The sequence below is a fragment of the Carassius auratus genome, chromosome 10 (genome assembly GCF_003368295.1).
Source record: "Carassius auratus strain Wakin chromosome 10, ASM336829v1, whole genome shotgun sequence".
In the NCBI taxonomy this organism is placed as follows: Eukaryota; Metazoa; Chordata; class Actinopteri; order Cypriniformes; family Cyprinidae; genus Carassius; species Carassius auratus.
The window spans coordinates 9,598,559-9,625,771 of NC_039252.1; the positions used below are offsets into that span (position 1 = coordinate 9,598,559).

At 34.8% G+C, this 27,213-nt stretch overlaps 2 protein-coding genes across 2 annotated transcripts in view; one reads left to right on the forward strand and one right to left on the reverse strand.

Moving 5' to 3' along the window:
- The window catches only part of trpc7a (transient receptor potential cation channel, subfamily C, member 7a), a 9,819-nt gene extending 9,423 nt beyond the window's left edge, over window positions 1-396 (reverse strand). Inside the window, exon 1 of the mRNA XM_026273503.1 lies at window positions 1-396. This exon is cut by the window's left edge and continues 104 nt beyond it. Within this exon, the coding sequence (XP_026129288.1) occupies window positions 1-294 (294 nt within the window). The 5' untranslated portion in view covers window positions 295-396.
- Window positions 397-5,128: 4,732 nt separating this feature from the next.
- avd (avidin) lies at window positions 5,129-6,821 on the forward strand. The gene is made up of 4 exons (XM_026274640.1): window positions 5,129-5,277; window positions 5,372-5,582; window positions 6,445-6,565; window positions 6,640-6,821. The coding sequence occupies exons 1-4, from the start codon at window positions 5,155-5,157 to the stop codon at window positions 6,668-6,670; spliced, it is 486 nt and encodes a 161-aa protein (XP_026130425.1). The 5' UTR covers window positions 5,129-5,154; the 3' UTR covers window positions 6,671-6,821.
- Window positions 6,822-27,213: the final 20,392 nt, after the last annotated feature.

The following is a 27,213-nucleotide window of genomic DNA, read 5'->3' on the forward strand; positions in this document are numbered from 1 at the left end:
TCTGGATCCCTCAACTTGATGGAGGTCTGCTAACTCTGTCTTGGTGGGGTCGTTTTCTATAAGAGAACCAGGCAGAGTCATACACCTATTTAACATAGGTCTGTCGGGGCGACAGCAGGCGTCTCTGTCGCTGTAGGTGAACTCTTCTCTGTCGGGTGCGCCTCGCTCGCTCTCCGCTGTGGCGATAGCAGCATCTCCCGCCGAGAGCGCGAGCGGGATGGTGCAGAGAGCAGCGTGAGACATGATGAACTGCTCTTTGGCATGCATATCGCGGTCGTCTCTCTCATTCGGCATTTTGAGAACAAAGAAGCTCCAGGTCAGTGAGAGATTCGGTCAACATCATGGTCTGCAACAAGTGTGACAGTCAGTTTGTAAAACACGCACTTTTTCTTCTGGTTCTCCCTCCCCGTCCCCGACCCTTCAGATTAACACCTCCCATCAGTGTTGTGAAGAGTCCACAAAGTACATATTGCAAAAAACAAAAATTATAGTATTTCTGCCTTGTTGTCCATTAAAAGTATCTAAACATCATTTAAACAATGTCAATTAAATTCTAAATTAAAATTAAGATAAATTAAAATCCAGAAAACATTAAATGCATTAAAATAAACAGTAAAAAGAAAACTTTCTTCTTATCAAGAACCATTCTTCATTGTATATGGCTATTGAGTTGAGCTATACAGTTTTTTATTATTATCTTTTTTATGTTTTTCTTTTTTCTTTTTTTTTTTTTTTGTAGATTAAAAAAGATCTTCAAGGTCTTGGCGTTACATTATAGGTTCTTCAGATTATTATCCCAGCTAGTATACCACTGGCAAAGCGATTAATGGTCTGTTGTTTAGTGCTTACATAATATCTTGATTATATATACTTATATATATGAACAGAAGGGGGCCAAGCACCGAACCCTGGGGTAGACCTTGAGACAGAGAGGCCATGAAGGAAGTACAAATACAAACTGCTGTCAGTTTGTCAGATATGACCTTTGCCAGGATGGACAGTGCTAAAGATGATGAAGGATTCAAGATGGAAGAGAAGAATTGTATGGTTGAGATACTTAAAACAAGATAATTTTACTTAACAAAATTGCGCATAATTACAGAGAAAATATATTTTTTTTCTTGTTTAATAAAAAAGAAAAGATACACATGCATTTTAATTTCAAAACAAAATGTTTTATACAATATAGTTTTCCCATTTGAATTGGTTCATTTGAAAATAGAAATTTTATATTTTTCATGTCTGCAAGGCAAAGATAGTGTTTCACTGAAGTTCACAGACACAGAGACAGCAGAAAGTTTGCTTTCATTATTTAAATAATAATTTATAAAAAAAAAAAAAAAAAAAAAAATTGTTGTTATTGTGAGTCAACATAAATAAACAGAGTCTTTACAGATTTGAAAGATGTATTACTCTTATCTGTATGGCCAGAAACAGATAATTTTAAGAGCAAATGTTCATCTGTCCTGCAGTGAACAAGCTTCTACACTCTGCACAGACACTTCAATAGTACACATTTTCTAGGTTAGCCTAACATTAGATTTAGCAGCCATGTAAAGTTGCTATTTCAGATGATAAGCAATATTTGAGGTCGATGAAGGATATGCGAGCATTTGGATATCCTGCCCAGTGTACTATATTACTAGACCAGCCATTAATGATCTGTCTGTCACGGACTGTGGATTAATTTTTTTCCTGCGACTAAAACTATTTTGGTCGACCAAGCCTCTTCTGGTCGACTAATGGACTAAAGGGGCAGCCCTGATAATGTTACATTACAGACTTTTTTTATGGGATAGAATTAACAAAATAAAATGTTTTCATTTATGACAGTTTTGAATTAGGTGTTTGATACTAACATAATGGATTTAGAGAGAGAACAATCCCAGAACATGGTACATTTGAACATCAGCATCAAACCACAAATACACAGTTTGAGATTTGAAACCCCTCCATGCTAAATGCAGAGCCGCTGTCGGATGGACTGCAGCAGATCACCTGTTCAGGTGCTTTGATGCTCATCAAAGGCTTCATGCAAGGAGATCTTTCTCTGAGGTCTGGCTCGACTCATCTCGTCTCATATGACTCGCAAACTTAACTGTGTTATGTCAGAGTTCAGAATTCAAAGTAACTGCTGAAGCCAACTCACGCAAAGCAAAGAAATTAAAGCAATCTTCATGTATAACAAAGGCTCCAAATACTACATTATATCCCATCAAATAATGCATTAATCTCAATCCAGATTTGATCAATATTGTGTAATGAATAGCCAAGTTTGTCAATGTCTTTCCCCACAGGTACAATGTGCTGCTCAGACAGTATCTCTAGAAGATTATTCTGTCTTTGGGGAAATAGAGGTGTCAATCAGAGGAGAGATGTTGTAGTAGAAACTCATTCTGTAGATGTTGGGATAGGAGTGTGGGTGAGATGAAGGAAGGTTATGAGAGGACATTTACAGGATTTTTCCCACTGTTTTGGTTGAATGAATGACAAACAGTGAGAAAGAAAGACAGAAAGAGTGTTTTAGAACAACCAGCACTGTAATCTTGTCACTGATAGATTTATTGCTGTCAGCTCTTCCCACACACAACTGGATTTACACAGTTCAGTTCAGGATGAAAAATAAATTATTTTATTTTTTAAAAGCTATATCTTAAAATGTACATTCAATAGTAAAGTGCCCCCCTCCCCCACTATTGTTAAGTGTTTAAATGTTACATTTTAAATAATTTATATTCTTAGAATTGTGTATAAAAAATGATAAAAAGTGTAAAAAAGCAAGAAAATTCTACTTTTTCCTATGAACTTACGAAATAATTTGTACCATTTTACCATATACGGTTTAAAAAGTAATATCATATAATACTATATAATAAATCTTAAAGAAAAGTCTCACTGGCTATCATAACTATTGCCATCATTATTATCACTATTATTATTATTATTATTATTATTATTATTATTATTATTATTATTATTATTATTATTATTATTATTATTTATTCAGCATTCATGCATTAAATTGCATTAGATGACAGAGAAAAGATGTATTAAGCAGATGCTAAGCTTTGGATCTTTCTATTCATCAAAGAATCCTGGAAAATGTTTTCAGAAATGTTTCCAAAACAAACAAATAAATTAAATTAAATATATAATATAATATAATATAATATAATATAATATAATATAATATAATATAATATAATATAATATAATATAATATAATATAATATAATATAATATAATATAATATAATATACACACACAATTTTTTTTTTTTTTTTGGAGTTTGTTATTAAACTAGCAATTGTGTCCAATGGGACAGGGATTACTGACGCAACCATCACCCAAGCGACTCCATAATCCTTTCAGAGAAGAAATAGAACAAAGGTACAAAGATATACACACCTGTTCTTCCAAAACACGAGTGACAGAAAAAAAAAGAAGGAAAAAAAATCAGGCCACTCCAGGCACAAGCTGCAATTTCTATAAATATTTACATATCAATCTTCAGTTCTCTAGCTTCCCGAAAACTTGCACATATTTATATATGCAGGAAAGCAGGTACAGTATATTTATGCAGCAATATCACATGTTTAGAAATAAATAAAACATACCAGAGGACCACAGCTGTTACGAACTCTGGCCTATCCAAATACATAGAAGCGTGTAGCAGTTCCCTGAAAAAAGAAAAAAAGAAAGAAAGTGAAATAAAAAGCTTTAGTGTCTCTGAACGAATATAATGAGCACATAACATAACGCTCTCTGAAATGCCACATGAGTGTTGCTTCCTCTCTGCAGCTGCTGAGTGAAAAACCATTAAAGGCCTGGAGTAACCTGTCATTTCACACAATGTTTACTTGCTGAGTCATAAGAGGAGGATTTTCTCCAACAGCTGAAGCATATACTTTCAAATCAGCTGAGGCATGCTCACATAAAATACCAGATCTGGGAATTAAAAAAATGGCATTGGAAGATAATTATTACAGAGTGTGTGAGCATTCATTCTTATTGTATGCCACCTGCATTTTTGCATTTACAATTGAGATTTTTGTTAACTGTGTTACTGATTAAAACTAGCTGAAGCCTAAAATTGGCAGTTTAATGGCAAGTTCCACTGTGACAACTTACCCCACATAGTGTGATAAAGTCACACACTGCTTCTCAAAAGTTTGGGATTTGAAAAAAATATTTAATGTTTTTGAAAGAAGTCTCTTATTCTCATCAAGGCTGCATTTATTTGATCAAAAATACAGAAAAACAGCAATATTGTGAAATATTATTACAATTTAAAGGAACTGCTTTCTTTTGTAAAATATAATAATTTATAATATGATTTATTCCTGTGATGAAAAACATGTAGTGTCCTACATAAGCTTCTGAAATCATTGTAATATGCTGATTTGCTGCTCTAGAAACATTTTAATTAATCAAATAATTAATTTATTTTATTTTATTTTATTTATTATACATTTTCTTTCATTAGGATTCTTTTATTAATACAAATTTCAAATGAACAGCAGTTATTTGAAATATAAATCTTTTGTAACATTATAAATGGTGGCATTACCACTTTTGAATAATATAATGCAGCTTTTCTGCATAAATGTATTAATTTCCTTTATAATAATAATAATAATAATAATAATAATAATAATAATAATAATAAAAACTTACTGACCCCAAACTTTTGAACAGTATATTCCACGATATGTTGAGAAATAAAGGTGGACATGATAAATATTTTAGGGATTTATACCATGTGTAATCATCTCACAGGTACAGGTAACCATATACAAAATGATATAATAATAATAATAATAATAATAATAATAATAATAATAATAATAATAATAATAATAAATAACATACCATGAAAGATATTAGCTGGCGTAAAAAGTGTGACAACTAACCCCAATTGTTGGATAATCGGTAAACAAATCATAATACAACAAGCAGTTGTTTTAAATTGTCTAAGCGTATTAAATATGTATATTTTAAGTCAACACTGCCTCCCTCTGGTGATCCTAATTAGTAGTTTTCAATAAGGGAAAAAGAAAAAGGCAACCCTAATTTAAATACGACCAATTACAGGATCACCTGCATTTGCAAATTAATTAACTAGATTACCTTAGGCAGGGTGAAGCGTGAAATATGAACCATTTTGTCCTTCAGTTTTGCACCAAGATGAGCTCATTAATGTGGTTTTCGATTTTTGTGACTTTGATCACCTCTCGAACGCTGTCTGCAAATGAGTTCTCAACGCTGGATATGAAGGTATTTCATTTTAAAGTGTAGAAAAATTACAAATCCATATCCTGATTTTATCAGGCATGCAAGCGTAATTAAAATGACTGTTTGATCACCGAAGGTCACTTCTTGTAATATCACGGGCGTTTGGCGCAATGAGCTTGGCTCAACGCTCCACATGAAAGCAGAAGGGTCAGAGGTCAGAGGTGTGTATCAGACCGCAGTGGAGAGCACGAGCGGCGCCGCCGGTTTACACCGCACTGCACGGATCATCGGGATAGTTGGTAACGGGACTCAACCTGCCGTTTCATTTTCAGTGTTGTGGGAGAAAGGTAAAGTATGCCACACAATACTAGCCCTTCATAACGTGTCAAACACTTAATGATATAAAATATATCCCAGTACTGTTTAAATGATTATAAAGAGACCCTGGTAATTATATGTATTTGTTTAATAGCTACATATTTCAGTTAGCAGATTTTGTCACAAATTTTAAGATGGCTTATGTACACCATAACGGTTACAATATGTGATCCAGGACCACAAGACTTTTTTTTTTTTTTTTTTTTTTTTTTTGTAATGAATAAGCTTTCCATTGACATGCTGTTAGGATAGGACAAAATTTGGCTCCGCTATAACTAGGCCTATTTGAAAATCTGGAATCTAAGGGTGCAAAAAATCTAAATATGGAGAATATCGCCTTTTGAAGTTGTCCAAATGAAGTCTTTAGCAGTGCATATTACTAATCAAAAGTTAAGTTGAAGACTTTAATCAAAATTTGTCAGCACAAAGCTGTGCTCTGTAACTTTGACACCTTGAGTTTTTTTTTTTTTCTGAAAAAGTTTCAAATGGAAACCTTTCATAGCATGACACAAGCAATACTCTTTAGAAAAAATTGACCATGTTAACCAAACTGCAAAGTTACGTTGCTTTTTAATTTTTTATTATTACTTAAAATATGTGGTTACTTTTGAATGGGTGTCAGTGGGGAAAGCTTTTTGAAAGCATAATGATGTAGCTACTGCATCTACCAGCAGGGTTTAAGCAAGTAACTCCCTTCCTGCTAGTAACTGTGGTAATTTGTCAGAAACTATGGTTACCTTTCAAACAACCCATGTAAAATTCTGTGTTGGCTTTGGCTAGAACACAATGTTCTAATGATGTGATAAAAACAAAATATGTGCATATCTGCAGGTTCCTGTTCTGCTTGGCTTGGTCAGTGTTTTATTTTACATGACGGTGAACAAGTGCTGAAAACGTTCTGGATGTTGCGCAGTGTAGCCGACGACCTGGCAGGTGACTGGGGAAGTACCAGGTAGGCTGTGCTTAAATGCAAGGGTATTTTGGAAGTGCCTATTGAATGTTTATGCTTCTCTTTTTGTATTCCAGGTTGGGAGAGGATGTTTTCTTTAAGACTTGAATTTCAAATGAACTCCGTAATAGATTCAATGTCATTTAATTTCCTTAAAGATGTTGATTGTTCAAGGAGCTTGAACTTGTAGTATTTAAACCTACTGAGACATGTAAAAGCATTTTATAAAGTTGAATAAAAGCGAACAAAAATGAAACCACTGAATGGTCTTTGACGGTTTTTATGCAGCTGATATTTATAAAATTCCAGGCTCACACTCTCTGAGCTTTTAATACATCTATATTAAGTATTGCTGGGTGATTTCAATGTTAAACTACTTTTAATTTAGCATGCAGAAACCACTACATAAGTAAACCTTTATATTTTAATTTCCTTAAATGAATGATTCACCCAAGAATTAAAATTTGCCAAAAATGTACTCGTCCTAAGGCCTTCCAAGATGTAGGTGAACTTGTTTCTTCACCAGAACGGATTCGGAGAACTGTAGCATTACATTAGTTGCCCACCAGTGGATCCTCTGCAATGAATGGGTGCCGTCAGAATGAGTCCAAACAGCTGATGAAAACAATCCACAAGTAATTAATATGACTGCAGCCAATCAATTAACGTCATGTGAAAAGAAAAGCTGTTTAAGAAATGCAAAATGCTTAATAAATCTGTCAAGGCATTTTAATGTTTTTTCTGGTCAAAATACCTTATCCATAATGCTTCCTCCAGTGAAAAAGTCTATCCCCTGTTTTCCTCTAACATCAAAATCCACCAGCGTATTTGTTTAGAGCGGATTTGGTCTGTTTTGCTTGTGCTTGATTGCTGCATATTTCTCTCCTTAATCAGACAAGATAACATTCACAAGAAAAAAGAAATCTGATGGATAGAGGACTCTTATTGAAATGTTTCTTACAAACACAACTTTACATTACTTAAGAAATTAATTGATGGACTGGAGTCATGTGAATTACTGGTGGATTACCTTAATGTTTTTATTATCAGTTTGGACTCTCCTTCTGACAGCACCCATTCACTGCAGATGATCCATTGGTGAGCAAGTGATGCAATGCTAAATTTATCCAAAACAAACTCTTCTACAATCTTGGATGGCCTGTGGATGAGCACCTTTTCAGATTTTATTTTTGGGTGGGCTATCACTTATCTGCAGGTAGTTTTGTGCAGTTTAAATTATGCATGGTCTTGTCATGGCAGTTACAGATGCTGCTTGGAGATGGGAAAACTAGACTTAAAAAAAAAAATCCAGTTTATATAGTCGGAGAATATACAGTGACTTCTGTTCGGATTTCCAATCTCTCTCTACAGGCCACCTTCTAACTCCTCTAAGCAGAGCTGGAAAAAAACCCATCAAATACCTTGATCTTAAGCATTTAAGGTTACATGAGCCATTCAATTGAAATTGCATTATTTATTTTTCACGTTTAATACTAGGTATATGCAGCTGTGTTGTAAGTCTTGCTTTTATGATTCCCTAAGCTTAATATTCACAACCTTTATTGCTTTATGCATGTTTGGACATTGCAATAATGAGTATCAGGTAACTTTAACAGCCTAATGATCTCGTTTCTTCACACGTTTGGGTCTGACTTTCTCACATGAATGGTTCTGCAGCCTATTAGTCAAGAGCTCGAAGGCCTTCGGTGCAGCACTTGGCTTAATACAGCTATCACCTTATTCCCATTGAGAACGGCATGCTTCAGGTGATGTGCTCTGCATCTGGGCTGAAACTATTGCTATATATATACCCACAAAATAGGCAGATTTTAAACTGCAGTTAGTATGTAAAAGTCTTTAGTTGAGTAAGTCCCTAAAAGTGCCTAATGTTGCCAATTAATCATTGTATTCTTCAGGCAAGAGACTTCATGAGCATATTAAGTACACCGGTTCTTTGGTGGCTGGTTATAGATGGGATATGCCAGATATTAAGGCACACCCATTCAATTTCAGTGGAATCTTATGATTATCAGTAAGGTAGCTAAATAAAATATTTGGTAGTGCACGGTTTTTAAAATGTTTTGTTGAAATAATTACAAAAGCTAAGTCACAAATCTTGTGCAACTGAGCTAAAAGGAACCACTGGGTAAGAACATCTATAATAAATCTATAGCCTATGTTTTGTATGCACACAAGATGATTAATTAAGAAAGTTCTTTGTGTTTTTGTGGGCTGTAAAAGCCAATGAGTTAACTCATACCATCGGAGGAAACTGATTGCCTTAAACCATGTTTAAAAACCAATATTTATGAGTGTAAGCTTATTCCATTTGAGTCCACAAAAAGATAATGTTTCTTCATGTTAAATGATCTCCCCCTATATTAGGATTGCGTCCAAGCAAAAAATAACACTTAATTTCAACATTTACTCTTCTTTAAGAGCCTGAAGCAAGGCATCCTGGGAAAATGAATTCCACCTCAATCAGTTATTCGGTATAGTATTTGCAAAAACTGATTTTGTTTCATTTGGTAAATTCGACGGTTGGGTTTTACAGCATGTTAGTGATAGGTTATGATTTATTAGCCTTAAAACTAGATGCAACAATATAAAAATCTGAGCTGGTAGTTATTTTATATTAATGAATCGTCACGGCCAATAATTACATTGGAAAATAGGAGGAGACAACCATACATAAAAGAAAAAAAAAGTATATATATAACATTATAAATGATGTACTATAAATTAGTTTAAGATGTTTCACTAAATATTATATTAAATAAAATCTAATATTGTGGATCCATAGCTGGAGCTTTTGTCTAGTTTTATTCAAAAAGTTTGCAATGACCTTCAGAAATCCTTTCACATTACTGTCCCTGTCAGAATCATCTGTTCTTCTACACTGGCACTCGTAGTTGAAGCATTGACTTTAAAATGACAGCTCCGAGTGCAGAGGTTCAGCTGAATGTGTTTCGAGATTATCTTTAAATCATCGTAACTACAGTGATTCATTCCACCGCAGGAGTCATTTGACACTGTGACTCTGAATATCAGCGGAAGCACTAATTTTATTTATTAAGTACTGTGATTAAGGACAGATGGATGCTTAAATAACAAGAACATTTCATTTTCCATTTTAAAGGGTGCCCAGTATTTTAAATTCTGTGGATTGAAAATGTCAAGAAATATGAGATGGCAAATTGCATTTCTTTATTATATTTCAATGCATTCTGTTTTGAATACAAAAAAACGAATGACTGAACGAATACTGTCTGATTCTTTAGTAACTGCGAGACATGTGGGAGTAAAATATATTCAGTGTAGAAAATATGAGGACATACGCTTACAATACATCATTCAGACCACTTATCCATCGCAAAAGCTCTCTAATCAGGTTTGACTTGTCATAAAGATTTTCCGTGACTGTCAGCTCCTCAAACCGACTAATTTCAAATAATTAATTCTGGCACATGTCTAGGTTCTGTCTTATAACACCATTTTGTTTTGTTCCAGTTTCTTTCTAATTAGGTTTTTGCCCCTGGATCTCAGGATATAAGAAAGAGGTGATCTGTATAATAAAGATGTAGCAGAATCTGATTTACCCGCATTTGCTATCTTCAGCATGTCAACTTCTCCCAGGAGATCCACCACCCAATGTCTTCGAGTCTTTGAACCAGACTCATTCTCCAGAAGATGCTTGGGGGGTTTCAGTTCCTTTGAGCTGAAAACAGAGTGAAATTATTTTTGGAAGATAAACTGACAATACTAAAATGCCTTGAGGATGACAAATGCTTGCAGGCAGGTGTCTCCCTAAATATTCACAGCTTTGAGTAAACGCCTGACGTTGGCTTGTGTTCTGTCTCCTCAGACTGTCACTATAACAGGCTTCTGTCTCATCTTTGGAGTTGGTCTTCTCATCGAGAGCATTCAGCTCCTCCTTTACTGAGATTAAATCTTTTTAGGACTACAATATCTAAAATAAAGAAATAAAAATCCAACCTCAAGCTGCTGCATCGGTGTTTGCTTTTGTCCACTGTTGGAATAAATAATATCACACAAGAACTTCGCCTCAGGCTAGTTCACCTCAGATGGCAGGTTCACAGTTAGCTGTCGCTGGAGACCTCACATGGACGGGCCACACAGCCGGCATGTTCACTGTCTGACTCTAGATTTGAAGCAGATTGGAAAGAACAGCTTGAAAGAGAGTAATCTAATGGAACAGTATGTCACAGTGTATTAGCATACAAGTATGATAGCGTGGTTGTATTATACCTAGCCGAGCTGCTGAGTTGTCTTTTAGTGCTGCGGGGCTTTGCTGGAATATTTGAATTGTGTTCTATTACTGGTACATTTATTCTACCTTAATATTTGTTGAATCTTCACTGGTACCTTGTTAAAGAGTTTCATGCTCTTTGGTTCCTGGGGGCATTCGCGTTTATGGTAAGATCCATTTTTTACTGCCTGAACTTTGATAGTTTTGGACATGATCCTCAGGGCATATGTTCTCAGCCGAAATGTAAAGTTTTTAAAACATGTTTTTAAGTGTTCTCCCTCAAGCAAACTCAACATCCTTCACTTGCAGTTGTCCAGTGCTTTTTCTCGCTTACGGTCAGTCTTTTATCCTGAATAGAAAGTAAACAAATTGAATATTTTCAACAGACTGAACCATAGGGAGAGGAAGAAAAACAAACAAACAAAAAAAACAAACAATTTTTTTTTGCATTGCTCAAGAGAACTGCATAGTATTTTTTAGACTACTGTTAAACTAAAAGTTTGGGGTCCATTAAATTGATTAAAAGTGACAGAGAAGACATTTTATAATGATTATAATAACTATGAAAAATGCAGTTCTTTTGAAAGTTCTATTGATCAAAGAATCTTGAAGAAGAAAAATATCATGGTTTCAACAGAAATATTGAGCAGAACTGTTTTCAACCCTTAATATAATAATAAATGTTTTCGAACACCAAATTAGCATAGTATAGAAGGATCACGTGACAATGAAGACTGGAGTAACATTTAACTTCTTTCCTACCATGTTAAATCTTAGTGCTAAATAGAACATTTTTAATAGAATTCCATACAGAACCATGCTTTGAAAATGCTATATAGGACCTTAATGGTGTTATAATTTCCTGTTTTCATTAATATTAGAATGTTAATATCATTGATATTAGTATTAATTTTATATATTATTTATTAATTAATATTGTTTTTATACCCCTCTATCTGCCTGGTCTTCTAATATCTTGAAATGTCTCTTAGGGTTTTACATAACTGACACATTGCAGTTGTTGAATTTAGGTATTTTTTTAATAATGTGAAATTGTAGCAAAAATACAGAGTTCTGGCATGAAACTCTAGATGGTGCAGTCCGATGGGTCAAACTCAGTCTGACCTAATGACATCATAATCACATGGCATAGCTGTTTGGTTCTCTCCTGTATCAGTAGCCAATGAGCTCGCTGTCAGTGTTCAAATATATGACTAGGCTTACCGTAGCAGTTGCAATTTGCTTCAGAAACCCTCTACTTCCTCAGCTCCACCTGTATAGATCTACAGGTTATTCAAGTATGCTATATGGGGGTTATTTCATGTGTGTTATATTTGCCGCGGCAATATTTTTCACGTTTACAGCAACATGGATGTTATTGGCAGTCTCTGTACTTGCTCTGCCACATCAGCAGTGTAGCAGATCTATTTCGCAAAACCAAATACATTAACATTGTCATACATTTCCATGCCAATCCCTCTGAGATGTGTCATGACAGAAATGACAGTTATTAGCGCAATACATTAATGAATGACAATAGACATTGAACATAAATAAGTGCTTAAAAAAGTTAAACAAAATAGAAATTATTGTATGGAAGACCAAGCTCCATTTAAATATTTTCACAATCCTCTATGAGGCCTTTAAGTTAATCATTATCTGTATTTTGGTGGCAGCTTCTCTCTGCAGATGATGAGGCTGTAGGATGTGACAGCATCTGAAATGCACAACTGAGTATAGTTATACTTATGTGAATAGAACTGTTTATAAAGGCCAAATGTAGTGTGTGTGCACTTCACAAAGTCATGGGATAGCTGGGCATGTTTATGCATAAATCCTAGTAATAAAAATATCTAACGAAATGGACCATAAATTCAATATCTTTGTTACTTATTTAGTGAAGAAGAGGAGAGTATCCTTAACTGAATAGAGCTGGTCACACGTACGTGTTCTCTTAAACTAAAAAGAGAAGAAAAAATGTGTAATTTATAAACATAAAAAAAAAAAAAATTACCTGTTGAGAGTGCGTTGACCATCTGTAGTTGGATCACTGAACTCCAGAAAATCAGTAATGAGGTGCTTTGACAGTTATAGATTTGAAAAACAAAAACTAAACTCTCACACAAAGAACCATTTCAGCATTAAAGGGTTCTTCAAAATGCTATGGTTCTAAATAAAACCTTAACAGCATCTAAAGAACCTTTAAAAAATAAATAAATAAATAAATTGGTAAACAATAACAGTACTACTATGGACCTATATTATGGTCCATATTGTTATTATTTACCAAAAGTAAAACTATTGAAAATGATATCCACTAATTGTAACAAAGCTGAAATAAAATATAAATATTAGAGGAACAGTGATATTAACCGTTAAATTATTATAATTTTACATAAAATAGGCTACTAGTTAAAGTACTTCATTACAAAAAGTAAAAAATACAGCTAGACAATTTATTTTTAAAACCAAAACAAATAAAATGACATAAAAAAGGTGTAACTGATTAAACTGATTAGACTGAATTGATTAAAATGATAAGATATAATCTAATAGTAAAATATCACTGGTTGATAGCATATAATAGTAGTAATACACTTCTTTCCCCCATAACTTACATGAATGATGCATTATGTTATGTCCATAGCTTGTGTCAAAGAAAAAAGAGAGAGAGAGAGATTTAAAAATGATGGCACAGAATGAGTACTCACCTACACTTTCTTCAGCTTTTCCATTTTCCACAGTTTGATTTTAACCTTTGAATCATTCAGCTGTGCGGTGTGGTCAGCCAGCTGGCTCTCTCTGACCCACCAGCTTGGGTCCAGACCTCACACCTTTGTCCTCTGACCTGGCTGGCCCCTTTGCTGCACCACCTGCCCCACTATCCTGGACTGCTGCCACGGCCCACCGCCTGTCCAACTTCCTTTGACACATCTATCTTACTTGGCTTTCCAGAAACTTCCCCTTGAGTCGTTATTAGCCTTCTGACCCTGATCTTCGGTCCAGGTGTTGGATTTGCTCCTTGATGTTTCTGAAGAAATTTAACTTGAAATCTGGTTTAATGGCTTTGTTTTGGTTTCTGCTAACTTTTGAAATGGTACCAGACGAGTTGGCGTAAAATACTCCAGATCCCACAGAGCACAGTAACACCTCATTTTCCGACCAGATGGATGATCATCTAGAAAGAGTGACAAGAGGGTCACCTCTCATTTTTACAATACACCCTTTATTAGTATTCAAAGTGTCATTTCAATCAGTGGGCTTAAAAGTATTTGGATATTTTGGCTACATTTAAAAGGAGTTTTACTGAGTCTGATCGAAATCAGATTTTTTTAAGCCGCCTGTGTCAAGGTGATTTTTTATTTAGGTTGTAGGTTTATGCATGAAATGTTTTGCTTGAAGTGTCACTTGATTTGATTATGTTATCAAAGGAAAATGTTTTTAGTGTGGTTTAAGAGCCAGATATGTTTTGGAGCCACGTTTCATCTGCACTCTCTGACACTTTTAAATACAACTTTTCAACGTCAGGGTCTTGCACGAGAGGCTTTTATGTTGTTGTCTAGATAAATATGCATGTTTAGGGTGAAAAAGGGGAGAGAAGAAAACACACACGCGTCATTCTGATCACACCTTTCCAAATATTTTACTTAGTTGTGCCCTTACACTGTTTCTGGTCTCACTTTTTTATTTGCTTATTTTTAGTTAATTAGCTGTGCCACTACATTGTTTCTGGTCTCTACTTATTTATTTTTGGTTAGTTAGTTAGCAGTGCCTTTCTATTTATTTATGTTCAGTTAGTAAGTAAGTTCATCAAGAACTTAATTTGCACAACTTTAAAGGCAATTTTCTCAATATTTAGATTTTTTTTTTTTTTTTTTTTTTTTTTTTGCACCCTCAGGTTCCAGATTTTCAAATTGTATCTCGGCCAAATATTATTCTATCCTAACAAACCATACATCAATGGAAAGCTTATTTATTCAGCTTTCAGATGATGTATAAAACTCAATTCCACATTTTTGAAACCATTTTAACATAGTTGCTGCTTGTGCATTCAGGTGATCAGCAGTTTTTAGCCATGCAGCCTTTCTCTTGTTTCTTGTTTTATGACAGCTGTACCTTTTTATGCTTATACGTAGAATATTAATATATTACAATCTAAAATTGCTCTTTAACTCGCAGAAGCCTCACCCACTCCTGACAGCAAAATGGATATATTTGCATGAATTTGTATCATTTACAGATGAAAGATATACCTCTGACGTGTCAGTTATGCACTGAGGAAAACACAAGGTCTCAGATGCATTAAACAGCACAAATATTTGCTGATTAAGAATAAGCGTACACATCAAATTATCCTGACTCGTTGAACTTGGATCGAGATTGCATGAACTTAAAGTGTTAGTTTACCCAAAAATTTAAACTCTGTCATTAATTACTCACCCCGTGTCCCAAACCTGTAAGACCTTCGTTCATCTTCAGGACACAAATGAAGAGCTCTCTGACCCTCCCATAGACAGCAAGGATCCTACAATCAGGGCTTAGAAACATAACAAGGACGTCGTTAAAATAAGCCACGTGACATTCATAATGATTCAACCTTAATTTTACAAAGCTATGAGAATACTTTTTGTGCGCAAAGAAAACAAAAATAACAACTTTATTTTAACAATTCGTCTCCACCCTATAGCGTCATTTTGGAAAATATCACATGTACATATGTTGCATACATTGTTTACATGTGATTTGCCCACTGTAGGGTGACGTAGAGGAGAACTTTTCTTTTGGCTCAAAAAGTATTCTCGTAGCTTTGTTAATTTACAATTGAACTTCTGATGTCTTGTGGATTATTATAACGATGTCCTTGCTATGTTTCTGAGTCTTGATTGTGTTAAGATCCTTGTTGTCAAAGAGCTCTCAGAATGTATCACAAAAATCTTCAGTTGTGTTCCGAAGATGAATGAAGGTCTTACAGGTTTGGAATGGCACGAGGGTGAATAATTAATGACCAAATATACATTTTTGTGTGAACGATCCCTTTAAATTGTCGTTTTTGAAACTGCTTTTGTCCCGATTGATTTGTCAGGTTATTTCAAGTCAGGTTTAATCCCCGCTTTTCTTAGCTTCTTTTATGAGACAGCCCCCTGGTCTCTTCCTACTTTTTTTTTTTTTTAAAGTTAGTTAGTTGTGCCCCTACTCTTTTAATAGCTTGCTTTCTTTCTTGCTTTCTTTCTTTTTTCTATCTTTCTTTCTTTCTTATTAGTTAGTTTTGCTTTCTTTCTCTTTACTACTGGTTAGTTTTGCCGTTACACTTTGTCTAGTCTTCTCTTTCCATCCGTTTGTTTGTGTCATTGCACTGTTTCTGGCCTCATCTTTTCAAATATGTTAGTTGTGCCCTTACTCTGTTCTGGCCTCCTTTCCATTTGATTTATTTGTTTATAGTTAGTAGGTTGCAGCCAATGTTTCTGGCTACCTCTTTATTAATTTATTTTCAGCCATTCTCTATACCCTGTTTCTGGCCTCCTCCTATTTATTTATTAATTTTGCTCCGTCTCTGTACAGCGCTTCTGGCCTCCTCTTTCCTAATGTTTGTTTTTGTTTGTTGGTTGCTTTTAGTTCACTGTCCCCCTTTATTGCTTCTGGCCTCTTTTGCTTTCCTTTCTTTTAGTGTGAGCAGATTTTAATTTTAATTTATTTTCTTACTTTTTTTGTATAAACTGAGGCTCCTGTGATAAGATGATGCTTTGATAGTGTGCATAATACAAACAATGTTCCAATAAAAGTATGTTTTCCTTCTTCTGGGATGCCCTGGATTAATAAGTATGTAATATATTGTTTATCTGAACACAAAAGATACACAGAGGGATGGCCACCTCATCCACCAGCTGCCTACTGTTCACCTGCAGTATTCAGGGTCAAACATTTTAGCCGAAATATCATAAAAGATAGAACTAAACTGCTCTCAGTAACCTCTGCTAGGAGTGTATAACAAACAGAAGCCACAAAACACAGGGTCACAGGTCTGTGCTATTCAAATATTGAAGTCCATGGTGTTTTATTTATGTTTTTTTATTTATTTATATATTTAGACAGAACTGTTTAACGAGTCCCAAGCTTGGAAATATGGTTTGATAATGGTTGTAAGCAGCAGGGGGCAGGTCTGTTGGTTTCTGACATGAACCTGATCGTGCCAGTGCCAGCTATGGGAAACTAGAGACTTGAGAAAGAAAAGACACATACGTGAAAAATACTTGAGGAGCAGAATTTTGGATCTCGAGGGACTGTAGTAGATTTTGGGAGGATGAGTTGGAGGGATGAGGGCAAATATCATTAATAATTGTTTTCTGTGGCTATAATGGTAGAAACTGAGCAAACCATATTTTCTCATGTAATATTAAAGAAGTTTGTTTAACAGAACTGTAAGGAGCCTAAAGCCACTTCATCTAGTCATTAATGTTGCAGTTTGCTCCTCAAGGAAGTAATTGTTGAGAGCTTTTTATTTAAAGTTCTAACTGCTTTGTATGAATGCAGCTTATTTTACCAAACAAGCTGCAGTGAGGTTAAGCCATGGCCTATAGCAGTTAGTGTGTGTGCAACATGTTTTGGGATTAAAAGTAACAGGGTTAAGGTTTATTCCCAACAAGAAAGATAACATTAGCATTAACAATAAAAGACGGTATCATTCTGTTTATAAAGAATGTGCACTGCGTTTTTATCAATTAAATTCTGAGACTCAATGCTTAACAACTGTAAAAAAGCTTTCTGAAAGTAATTTCAACTATATAGTTTGTCTGTGTTGTTGTGGACTTCTCTATTCTCATAGAGTATTAAAATGTTATAGTTCTCATCATTGTTTTTAGTCTGAACAATTTAAAGAATAAAGACAAATGGCAAGTAATGGCCTTAAAGGAATAGTTGACCCAAATATGAAAATTGCTGATAATATGAAAATAGATTTGGTGAAATGTAGCATTACATCACTTGCTCACCAATGGATTCCTGCAATGAATGGGTGCCATCAGAATGAGTCCAAACAGCTGATAAAAACATCAAAATAATCCATACCAATTCAGTCCACCGGTCTTTTGAAGTAAAAAGTTGTGAGTTTGTAAGAAACACATTTATAATTAAGAATTTTTTGGTTTTACTTTCACTTTTTAACTTTCTTTATCCATAATATTGCATTCTGTAGTGAAAAAGTAATTTAATCTGAATCAGGAGAGAAAATGGCAAAAAAGCAGTCCAATACAGTCCTTAACCAACATGTCTGTGGATTTAATGTGAGAGAACAACAGGAGATGGACTTTTAAAATGGAGGAAACAATATTATGGATTATGGACTCATTTTGGCCAAAAGTGACAGATTACAGTTAAGAGGTGTGATGCTAAATTTATCCAAATCAATTTTTGATGAAGAAGCAAACTTAAACATCTTAGATGATCTGTTGAAATTTTCAGCAAATATATTTTTTTGTGTGAACTCCTCCTTTAACAAGCGAATATCATTGCACTGCACCAGTTTCATATTTTCATGTGGGTTTGATTTTGATCACTTAATAATGCTAACGTAAAGATGTATATACTATCCCCCATGATGCCAATGTTTTATTTTTTTCAGGTTGAAATGTCACAGCACAATGGGGTTAAAGACAACAATATATAGTGTAAATATTCCCTATATAGATAAACATTTAAGCAATTTATAGTCTAGGGCAGAGCATATCCACAAACTCATAGAAAATAACCAAAACAATCCAAGGTTTTTATTTAGAACAGTGGCTAAATTAACAAATTACCAGACGCCACCTGATTCAAATATTCCACCAACGTTAAATAGTAATTACTTTATGAATTTCTTCACTGATAAAATAGATAACATTAGAAATACAATAGTGAATGTAGATTCTACAGCATCTAACACTTCAGTTTCATCCATCACACCCAAAGATAAACTGCAGTGCTTTACAACCATTGGACAGGAAGAGCTAAATAAACTTATCACTGTATCTAAACCAACAACATGTTTATTAGATCCTGTACCCACTGTACCCAATAATAATAATACCGCTTCTCAACATTTTTAACTTGTCGTTATCTTTAGGTCACGTCCCAAAACCATTCAAGCTGGCGGTTATCAAGCCTCTTATTAAGAAACCAAAACTAGATCCTAGTGTACTGCCAAATTATAGGCCTATTTCAAATCTTCCATTTATGTCTAAAATTTTTGAAAAAATTGTGTCTGCTCAATTGAGCACCTTCCTGCACAAAAATGATCTGTATGAAGATTTTCTGTCAGGTTTCAGGCGCCACCATAGCACAGAAACTGCACTTGTTAAAATTAAAAAATGACTTGCTTCTTGTGTCAGATCAAGGCTGCATCTCATTTCTAGTCTTACTTGATCTTAGTGCTGCGTTTGACACCATAGATCATGACATACTCATAGATAGATTACAAAACTATACAGGTATTCAAGGGCAGGCTCTAAGATGGTTTAGATCCTACCTGTCCGATGGCTACCATTTTGTTTACTTAAATGGGGTATCATCTCATTTATCATCAGTAAAATATGGAGTGCCACAAGGATCCGTCCTAGGTCCCCTTCTATTTTCAATATACATGTTGCCCCTTGGTAATATTATTAGAAAATACGGAATTAGCTTCCACTGTTATGCTGATGATACTCAGCTATATATCTCAACGAGACCAGATGAAACTTCTCAATTATCTATAAGCTAACAGAGTGTGTTAAAAATGTAAAAGATTGGATGACAAATAATTTTCTCCAGTTAAATTCGGATAAGACAGAGATATTAATTATTGGACCAAAAAACACTACACAGAATCTTGTAGTATCTTGCAATCTGCAACTAGACGGATGTATTGTTACTTCCTCTACAGTCAGAAATCTGGGTGTTATATTAGACAGCAATTTGTCTTTTGAAAATCATATTTCCCATGTTACAAAAACTGCATTCTTCCATCTTGCCAAGCTACAAAACATGTTATCTGTTTCTGATGCAGAAAAGCTAGTTCATGCATTCATGACCTCTAGACTGGACTATTGTAATGCACTTCTAGGTGGTTGTCCTGCTTCTTCAATAAACAAGCTACAGGTAGTCCAAAATGCAGCAGCTAGAGTCCTTACCAGGTCAAGAAAATATGATCATATAACCCCAATTTTACAGTCTCTGCACTGGCTACCTATTAAGTTCCGTATCAGTTATAAATGATCATTACTTACCTATAAGGCCCTAAATGGTTTCGCTCCTGCGTACCTAACAAGTCTTCTAACACACTACAATCCATCACGCTCCCTAAGGTCACAAAACGCTGGACTTTTGATAGTTCCTAGGATAGTAAAGTCCACTAAAGGAGGTAGAGCTTTCTCACATTTGGCTCCCAAACTCTGAAATAGCCTTCCTGATAATGTTCGGGGTTCAGACACACTCTCTCCGTTTAAATCTAGATTAAAAACACATCTCTTTCGCCAAGCATTCAAATAATGTATCTCTTAAATTGTGAGTGTAGTTGCATCTGATCAAGTGCGCATTCTTATTCATTAGCTTGGGTTAAACTAATTTTACTTTGTTGGATCAGCAGCTATGCTAATGATGTCTCTATTTTGTTTCTATGGTTTGCCACGGGATTTACATCCGGTGGTAACTAGGATTTACACAAGCTCCAGTCTGGATCCAGAACACCTCAGAAGAGATGATGCTGACCCTCAGAGGACCTCAGATGATGCTAACCCTGAATCAACAACAGACCTAACAAATATTGCTACAAGTGTGACTGCATCATATAATAATTATTAATTAATATAATGTTAATAATGTTCATCGTCTGACGGACTACATCTAAAAATCCTGTCAAACGTGCACAAACTGACAGTCACCACCATACTAAATATTGTAGAAACATAATTTTCTGTAAAGTTGCTTTGTAACGATTTGTATTGTAAAAAGTGCTATACAAATAAACTTGAATTGAATTGAATTGAACAGTCAAATGTAGTATTTAACATGAATAGATCATTCTAATATTATTTAATAATAATAATTTTACATTTATTATTACTTTAATTAGAAATTAAAATGTTGGCAGAATTCTTCTTATTTTTAAATAATAAGTAATCATTTAAATATTATGGTATGAATAACGACAATAACGCAAATGGGCTAATATTAAGATTACAATATATATGTCACAGTTATGGATTTCTGTTCTTTCTGAGTTTCCTTATTTGGTCATGCTCCTTTTCTTGTTTAGTTAATTAATTAGCCCCATACCTGTTTCTTTTCCCACTGATTACATTCTCAGTGTTTAAAAGTCTGTCTTCTCCATTATTTTTTAGTCTGCTATTGATGTTCATTTATTTGGATTGGTGTTTGGATGTGCCCTTTTTCTCCTGTGAATCATTAACAGAACTACTTAGCTATCTTCTTTGTCATGTGCTTTTTTTTTACACTTCAGCACGTATTATAATCACCGGCGGCGCCAAGGGGGGTCTTGGGGGGTCTCAAGACCCTGCCAAAAAATGCCTTGACCCCCCATTTGACCCCCCACCCTCTTCCTGATTAAAAAATATATATATTCGGGATAAAGATCCAAAAATGTTTCCCTTCAAACTACGCAGAACAATAATAAATAATAATTATTTCGACATTTATTCGTATACTGAACCGAGAACCGTTTCTGTCGGACGCATCCGATTCGAGAACCGATGAGCTGATGATACTGTGCATGTGTGATTCAGTGTGAAGCAGACCGACACACAGCGCGTCTGAACTGAACTGATTCTTTTGGTGATTTATTCTGAACTGATTCTGTGCTAATGTTATAAGCGCAGGTAAACTGAAGGCTTGAATGAAGTGCAATCATCGCCAATGACGACATTACATCGTGCGCAAAAGAACCGGTGAACCATTTTTTTCAATTGGCTTATTTGATCGAATTGTCCGAAAGAACCGGTTCACTTGAACACCTGCTCCTTTGCCCCTTAAGTGCCCTTTTGACAAAGCAAAATTTCCTCGATTTTTTTTTGTAATAACATAAACTTTTGTGAATGCCTGCCCACGCCCAATCATAATATTAGTACAATTTATTAATAATAATTTAGCCGTAAATAAAATGACCAACATGATGACCTTTCACCTGACAACGACCTCATCCATCCGGGAAGATTCCTCACGCTGCACGCGCATTTTTTAATTGCTAAAGGACATTTTCAACACCGTGGCAGCTGGTAAGTGGTGTTTCATTCTCAGCGAAGTGATTTTGATGTTTATTTACTTATTATTATTTTACAAGAACGATGTGATGTGAAAACATGCAGATATGTTGTTTATATTGCTGTGTGAAGCCTGTAGTGTAGAAGTAACACTAGCGTGCTGTTTGAGGGAGAAAAGTTTCACAGGCATCGAGGGGTCTGGTCTTTTTTATGTTATTTGACTAAACTTTTATTATATTACATTGATTATTTATTTTTAACACGTAAAAATAATTATCACAACACTGGTAAGGCTTATTCAGATTTTCTCATTCTCTGAATTATCATTATAAAAATTAAAACAATTCAGAAATGAATTAAAATATAATTATATTTTAAATGTGATGCAAATATTTTTTCTACAATAGCAACAGTGTTTACAACAGCAAGACCACTTTAGCCTGTAAACTCAATAATATCTATCTGGAAATAAATGTAAAAATATCAATGTCAATAAAAATGCATAATATACCTGACATGAAAGTGCAGTGTGAAGGATATGAATAACAAATGTAGCCTGTCATTTGTTTACATTGCAAAGGAGTTTTTGTTGTTTAGTAGCAGTAATATGCAGTAGTGATCGACCGATGTATCGGTTTACCGATATTTTTCCCGATATTTAAGCATTTTTCCATAATCGGGTATCGGTTTTGTAATATCGGATTCGCCGATTTACGGCGCCATCTTGTGGCCGTTTTGAGATTTCCGCCATTGCAGCCCGGGCGTCTGAGGTGATCAGTCAACAACTCAGTGCACAGGTAAAGTATATGTTCTACTTGGTTTGCTTTAATTAATCAACTTTATTTAACACTGCGGAGCTTCTGTCACGAAAACAAATTCCTCGTACGCTATGTGTAAACATACCTGGCAATAAAGCTCATTCTGATTCTGATTCTGAAAAGCGTTGAATTTAATTCTCTATCTGTTGTATTTGCTCACCATTAGTCTAGAAGAGAAAGTTCGTTCATATTGCTTAGCAACTGACGGATGATCTGGAGGCTTAAGCACGGCCACTGAATGAAACTTTTGACAAGATTATCTTGTTTAAACACCCTAGATTATATTTTAATTTACTACATAACAATTATTTCGCTAATACACATATAAATATAGCCTACCGCTTTGTGGAAATTAATTATTTATTATCTCCATGCGCGATCGCGGTTGATTAAGTTATAATCAAACAGCACTTTGTCAGTTGGCATTTCATGATTAAACATTAGATTAAATTTAGATCATAAAATGCCAACTGACAAGTGCTGTTTAATTTTATATAGTCTCGGGATAAAAGTTCGTTCATATTGCTCAGCACCTGAATGTGTGGATGATCAGGAAGCCTCAAGCAATGCCACTGAATGAAACTTTTGACAAGATTATCTTGTTTAAACACACTAGATTATATTATCATTTACTACATAACAATTATTTCGCTAATACACATATACATATACATATACCGCTTTGTGGAAATTAATTATTTATTATCTCCATGCGCGATCGCGGTTGATTAAATTATAGTCAAACAGCACTTTGTCAGTTGGCATTTCATGATCTAACGTTAGATTGAATCTAGATCATAAAATGCCAACTGACAAGTGCTGTTTAATTTTATATAGTCTCGGGATAAAAGTTCGTTCATATTGCTCAGCACCTGGCTGGGTTGATGATCAGGAAGCCTCAAGCACGGCCACTGCATGAAATGTTTGAAGGAAGCAGGCTTACAGGGCAGAATGCTGAAAGACTCTGTTTTCTTCACTAAAACCTAGTTCTGCTTAACTGGGAGTATTAAGTTACACTACTAAATAGCTATGCACTCCTAAATAGCCCTCCCGCCCCCACCAATATGTTAGAATCATTTTTGTGCTTTATTTTTTTACCTCATCAAAGCTTTTATTTTAAAACAAAGACACTTGCACTTGCACAGTGCACTTAAATTTTTTGGACTCAGACCCCTCTATTTATTTGTGTATAAATATAAAGTTTTTTTTGTATGCAAGGAAGGAGTGATTGTTATAAATAAAATGTTTTTTTTCAGCTCATTTGTGTTGTAATAATTGTCAGAAACAGAAGTATAACAGTAAATAAATATCGGTTCTGCATATCGGTTATCGGGTACATAAACATGCAAATAATCGGTATCGGTATCGGTTATAAAAAATCAATATCGGTCGATCACTAATATGCAGTTATTAGCCATGTCCACTGTATTTTTTGTTGGTTTTCATGAGACCCCCCTTGAAAAGACCAGGACCCCCCCATTGCCCCCACAATCAAAATTGTCTGGAGTCGCCACTGATTATAATATAAACATACCAATTAAATAAAAGATTACTCATTTTTATTTAGTTTTATAAACTAACACAGCATCATTCATAGCTACACGGCACTACATACGGGTGTGTTTTGGGGGGATAAAAATGTCTTCATATGAAAAACTGTAACTGTGACATACCTGTGGTTTCAACATAGACATAACTTTTTTGCTCATTTTTGTGCAATTAAAAGAAGACTGCACTGTCAATGACAATCTCCGTCTGCTGTCTTTCTAGTAGACATCAATCCTGAAGAGCTGCATGTCTCATCAAGTGCTCAATCACACAAGAGCAACATAACAGATCTAAGACTCTAATAATCTAGCATGACGGTGTCAAATACAATGTTAAGTATAATAATCAGCGCTAAATAGATATCTAGTATTTGTGAATGATTCTCAGCCAGTTACCTGGAATTATTTAAAAAAATGTTTTACAGAATTTTAATTAGAACATCTCTGATCCAGACTTAGTATAGTAAGTTGTTCTTTTTTAGCCATTAAACCCTACAAGCAAAGTTTCTTGCTCATCTAGGTGACTCCAGGTGAACTTTGATTGGTTCTCCAGGGCTTTCTGACCAACTGCCTGAGCTTAATGATGGAACTGTATTGGGTAAATTAGATGGTAAAACAAAAGTATTGAACTTCTGGTGCATATAGATTCACAAAATGGAAGCTTAAACAAAGCAGATTTTGTGCAATGCTTTCCGTTACTGTTGTTATGATATATCTTTTCATTACTTCAGTCTTAAGTGTCACATTATCCTTCAGAAACCCTTCTAATATGATGATATGATGCTCAAGCAAAAATTTAATGTTGAAAAGCGTTGCTTTTGCGAAAACTGTGATTCATTTTTTATGATCCTTTGATGAACAAAGTTCAAAAGAACATCATTTATTTGAAAAAGAAATCCTCTGTAACATAAATGCTTTTACTGTCACTTTTGATACATTTAATAATGCATCCTAACTGAATAAAAATATTGATTTCTTTCCCTGAAAAAATCCTCAAAGTTCAAAAGAACAGCATTTATTTGAAATATAAATCTTTTTTAACATTATAAATGCTTTAACTGTCACTTTTGAATTTTGAATTCTTGCTGAATAAAATACAGGTGCTTCTCAATAAATTTGAATCTTGAGGAAAAGTTAGTTTATTTCAGTAATTCAATTCAAATTGTGTATTAAATATATTCAGTGCACACAGACTGAAGTGGTTTAAGTCTTTGGGTCTTTTAACTGTGATGATTTTGGCTCACATTTAACAAAAACCCACCAACAAATTAGAATACTTCATAAAACCAATAAGAAAAATTATTTAGTGAATTGTTGGCCTTCTGATAAGTATGTTCATTTATTGTAAATGTACTCAATACTTGGTAGGGGCTCCTTTTGCCTTAATTACTGCCTCAATTCGGCATGGCATGGAGATGATCAGTTTGTGGCACTCCTGAGGTGGTATGAAAGCCCAGGTTTCTTTGACAGTGGCCTTCAGCTCATCTGCATTGTTTGGTCTCCTGTTTCTCATTTTTGGTGCTTTTGGCAGTGTGGGCAGGTGCCAAATCCTGTTGGAAAATGAAATGCTCCAAAATGTCTTGGTAAACGGGTGCAGTGACTTTGGTTTTCAATAAACACAATGCACCAACTCCAGCTGATGACATTGCTCCCCAAATCATCACAGACTGTGGAAACTTAACACTGGACTTTAAGCAACTTGTGCTATGAGCTTCTCCACCCTTCCTCCAGACTCTAGGACCTTGGTTTCCAAATAAAATACAAAACTTGCTCGCATCTGAAAAGAGGACTTTGGACCATTGGGCAACAGTCCAGTTCTTCTTCTCCTTAGCCCAGGTAAGACTCCTTTGATGTTGTCTGTGGTTCAGGAGTGGCTTAACAAGAGCAATATGACAGATGTAGCCAACTGTACAGTATACCTTGACCAAGGGCTCAGTCCAATCCTTGTGAAGTTCAAATTCAAATTCTTGAATCCAGTTTGCTTGACAATTCTCATAAGGCTGCAGTTCTCTCGATTGGTTGTGTATGTTTTTCTTCCACACTTTTTCGTTCCTCTCAACTTTCTGTTAACATGCTTGGATACAGCACTCTGTAAACCGCCAGCTTATTGGCAATTAATTTTTGTGACTTACACTCCTTGAGAAGGGTGTCAATGATTGTCAGAGACCATTTGGAAGGCTCAGGAAACCATTGCAGGTGTTTTGAGTTGATTATCTGATCGGCATGTCAGCATATTCTAATTTGTTGAGATCTTGAATTGTTGGGGTTTTGTTAAATGTGAGCCAAAATCATCACAATTAAAAGAACCAAAGACTGCTTCAGTCTGTGTGCACTGAATTTATTTAATACATGAGTTTCACAATCTGAGTTGAATTACTGAAATAAATGAACTTTTCCATGAAATTCTAATTTATTGAGAAGCTCCTGTAATTATTTTCTCAAAAAAAAAAAAAAAAAAAAAAAAAAAAAAAAACACTTGACCACAAACATTTGAATGGCAGCATATGCATTTTTTCAATTAGTTGCCTGAAGAAGAAAAAACAAACAAACAAAACCTTATTTTTCTTCTTAAACCATTTGAGGAAAAACCCTCCATCAGGATCAACAATGAAAATGTGAGCATGCAGATGTAGAGTGTTTGATGCTAAACACCTGAGGTCTGTCTCTTTAGTTCCTGCACTCTAGCTGTCATCTCAATTTCGTCTTGCTGCATTCCTCTCCATTGAGTTTGACCTCACTTCAAGAGATTTCAATGGCAGTGTGTGTGAGCTGAAGACTCCCAGCACAT

Bases quoted from the DNA above. Each gene is read 5' to 3' on its own strand.
- avd (XM_026274640.1), top strand. From the start codon at position 5,155: ATGAACCATTTTGTCCTTCAGTTTTGCACCAAGATGAGCTCATTAATG. The intron at 5,278-5,371 runs GTATTTCATTTT...TGATCACCGAAG, and splicing joins TCTCAACGCTGGATATGAAG to GTCACTTCTTGTAATATCAC. The intron at 5,583-6,444 runs GTAAAGTATGCC...GCATATCTGCAG, and splicing joins TTCAGTGTTGTGGGAGAAAG to GTTCCTGTTCTGCTTGGCTT.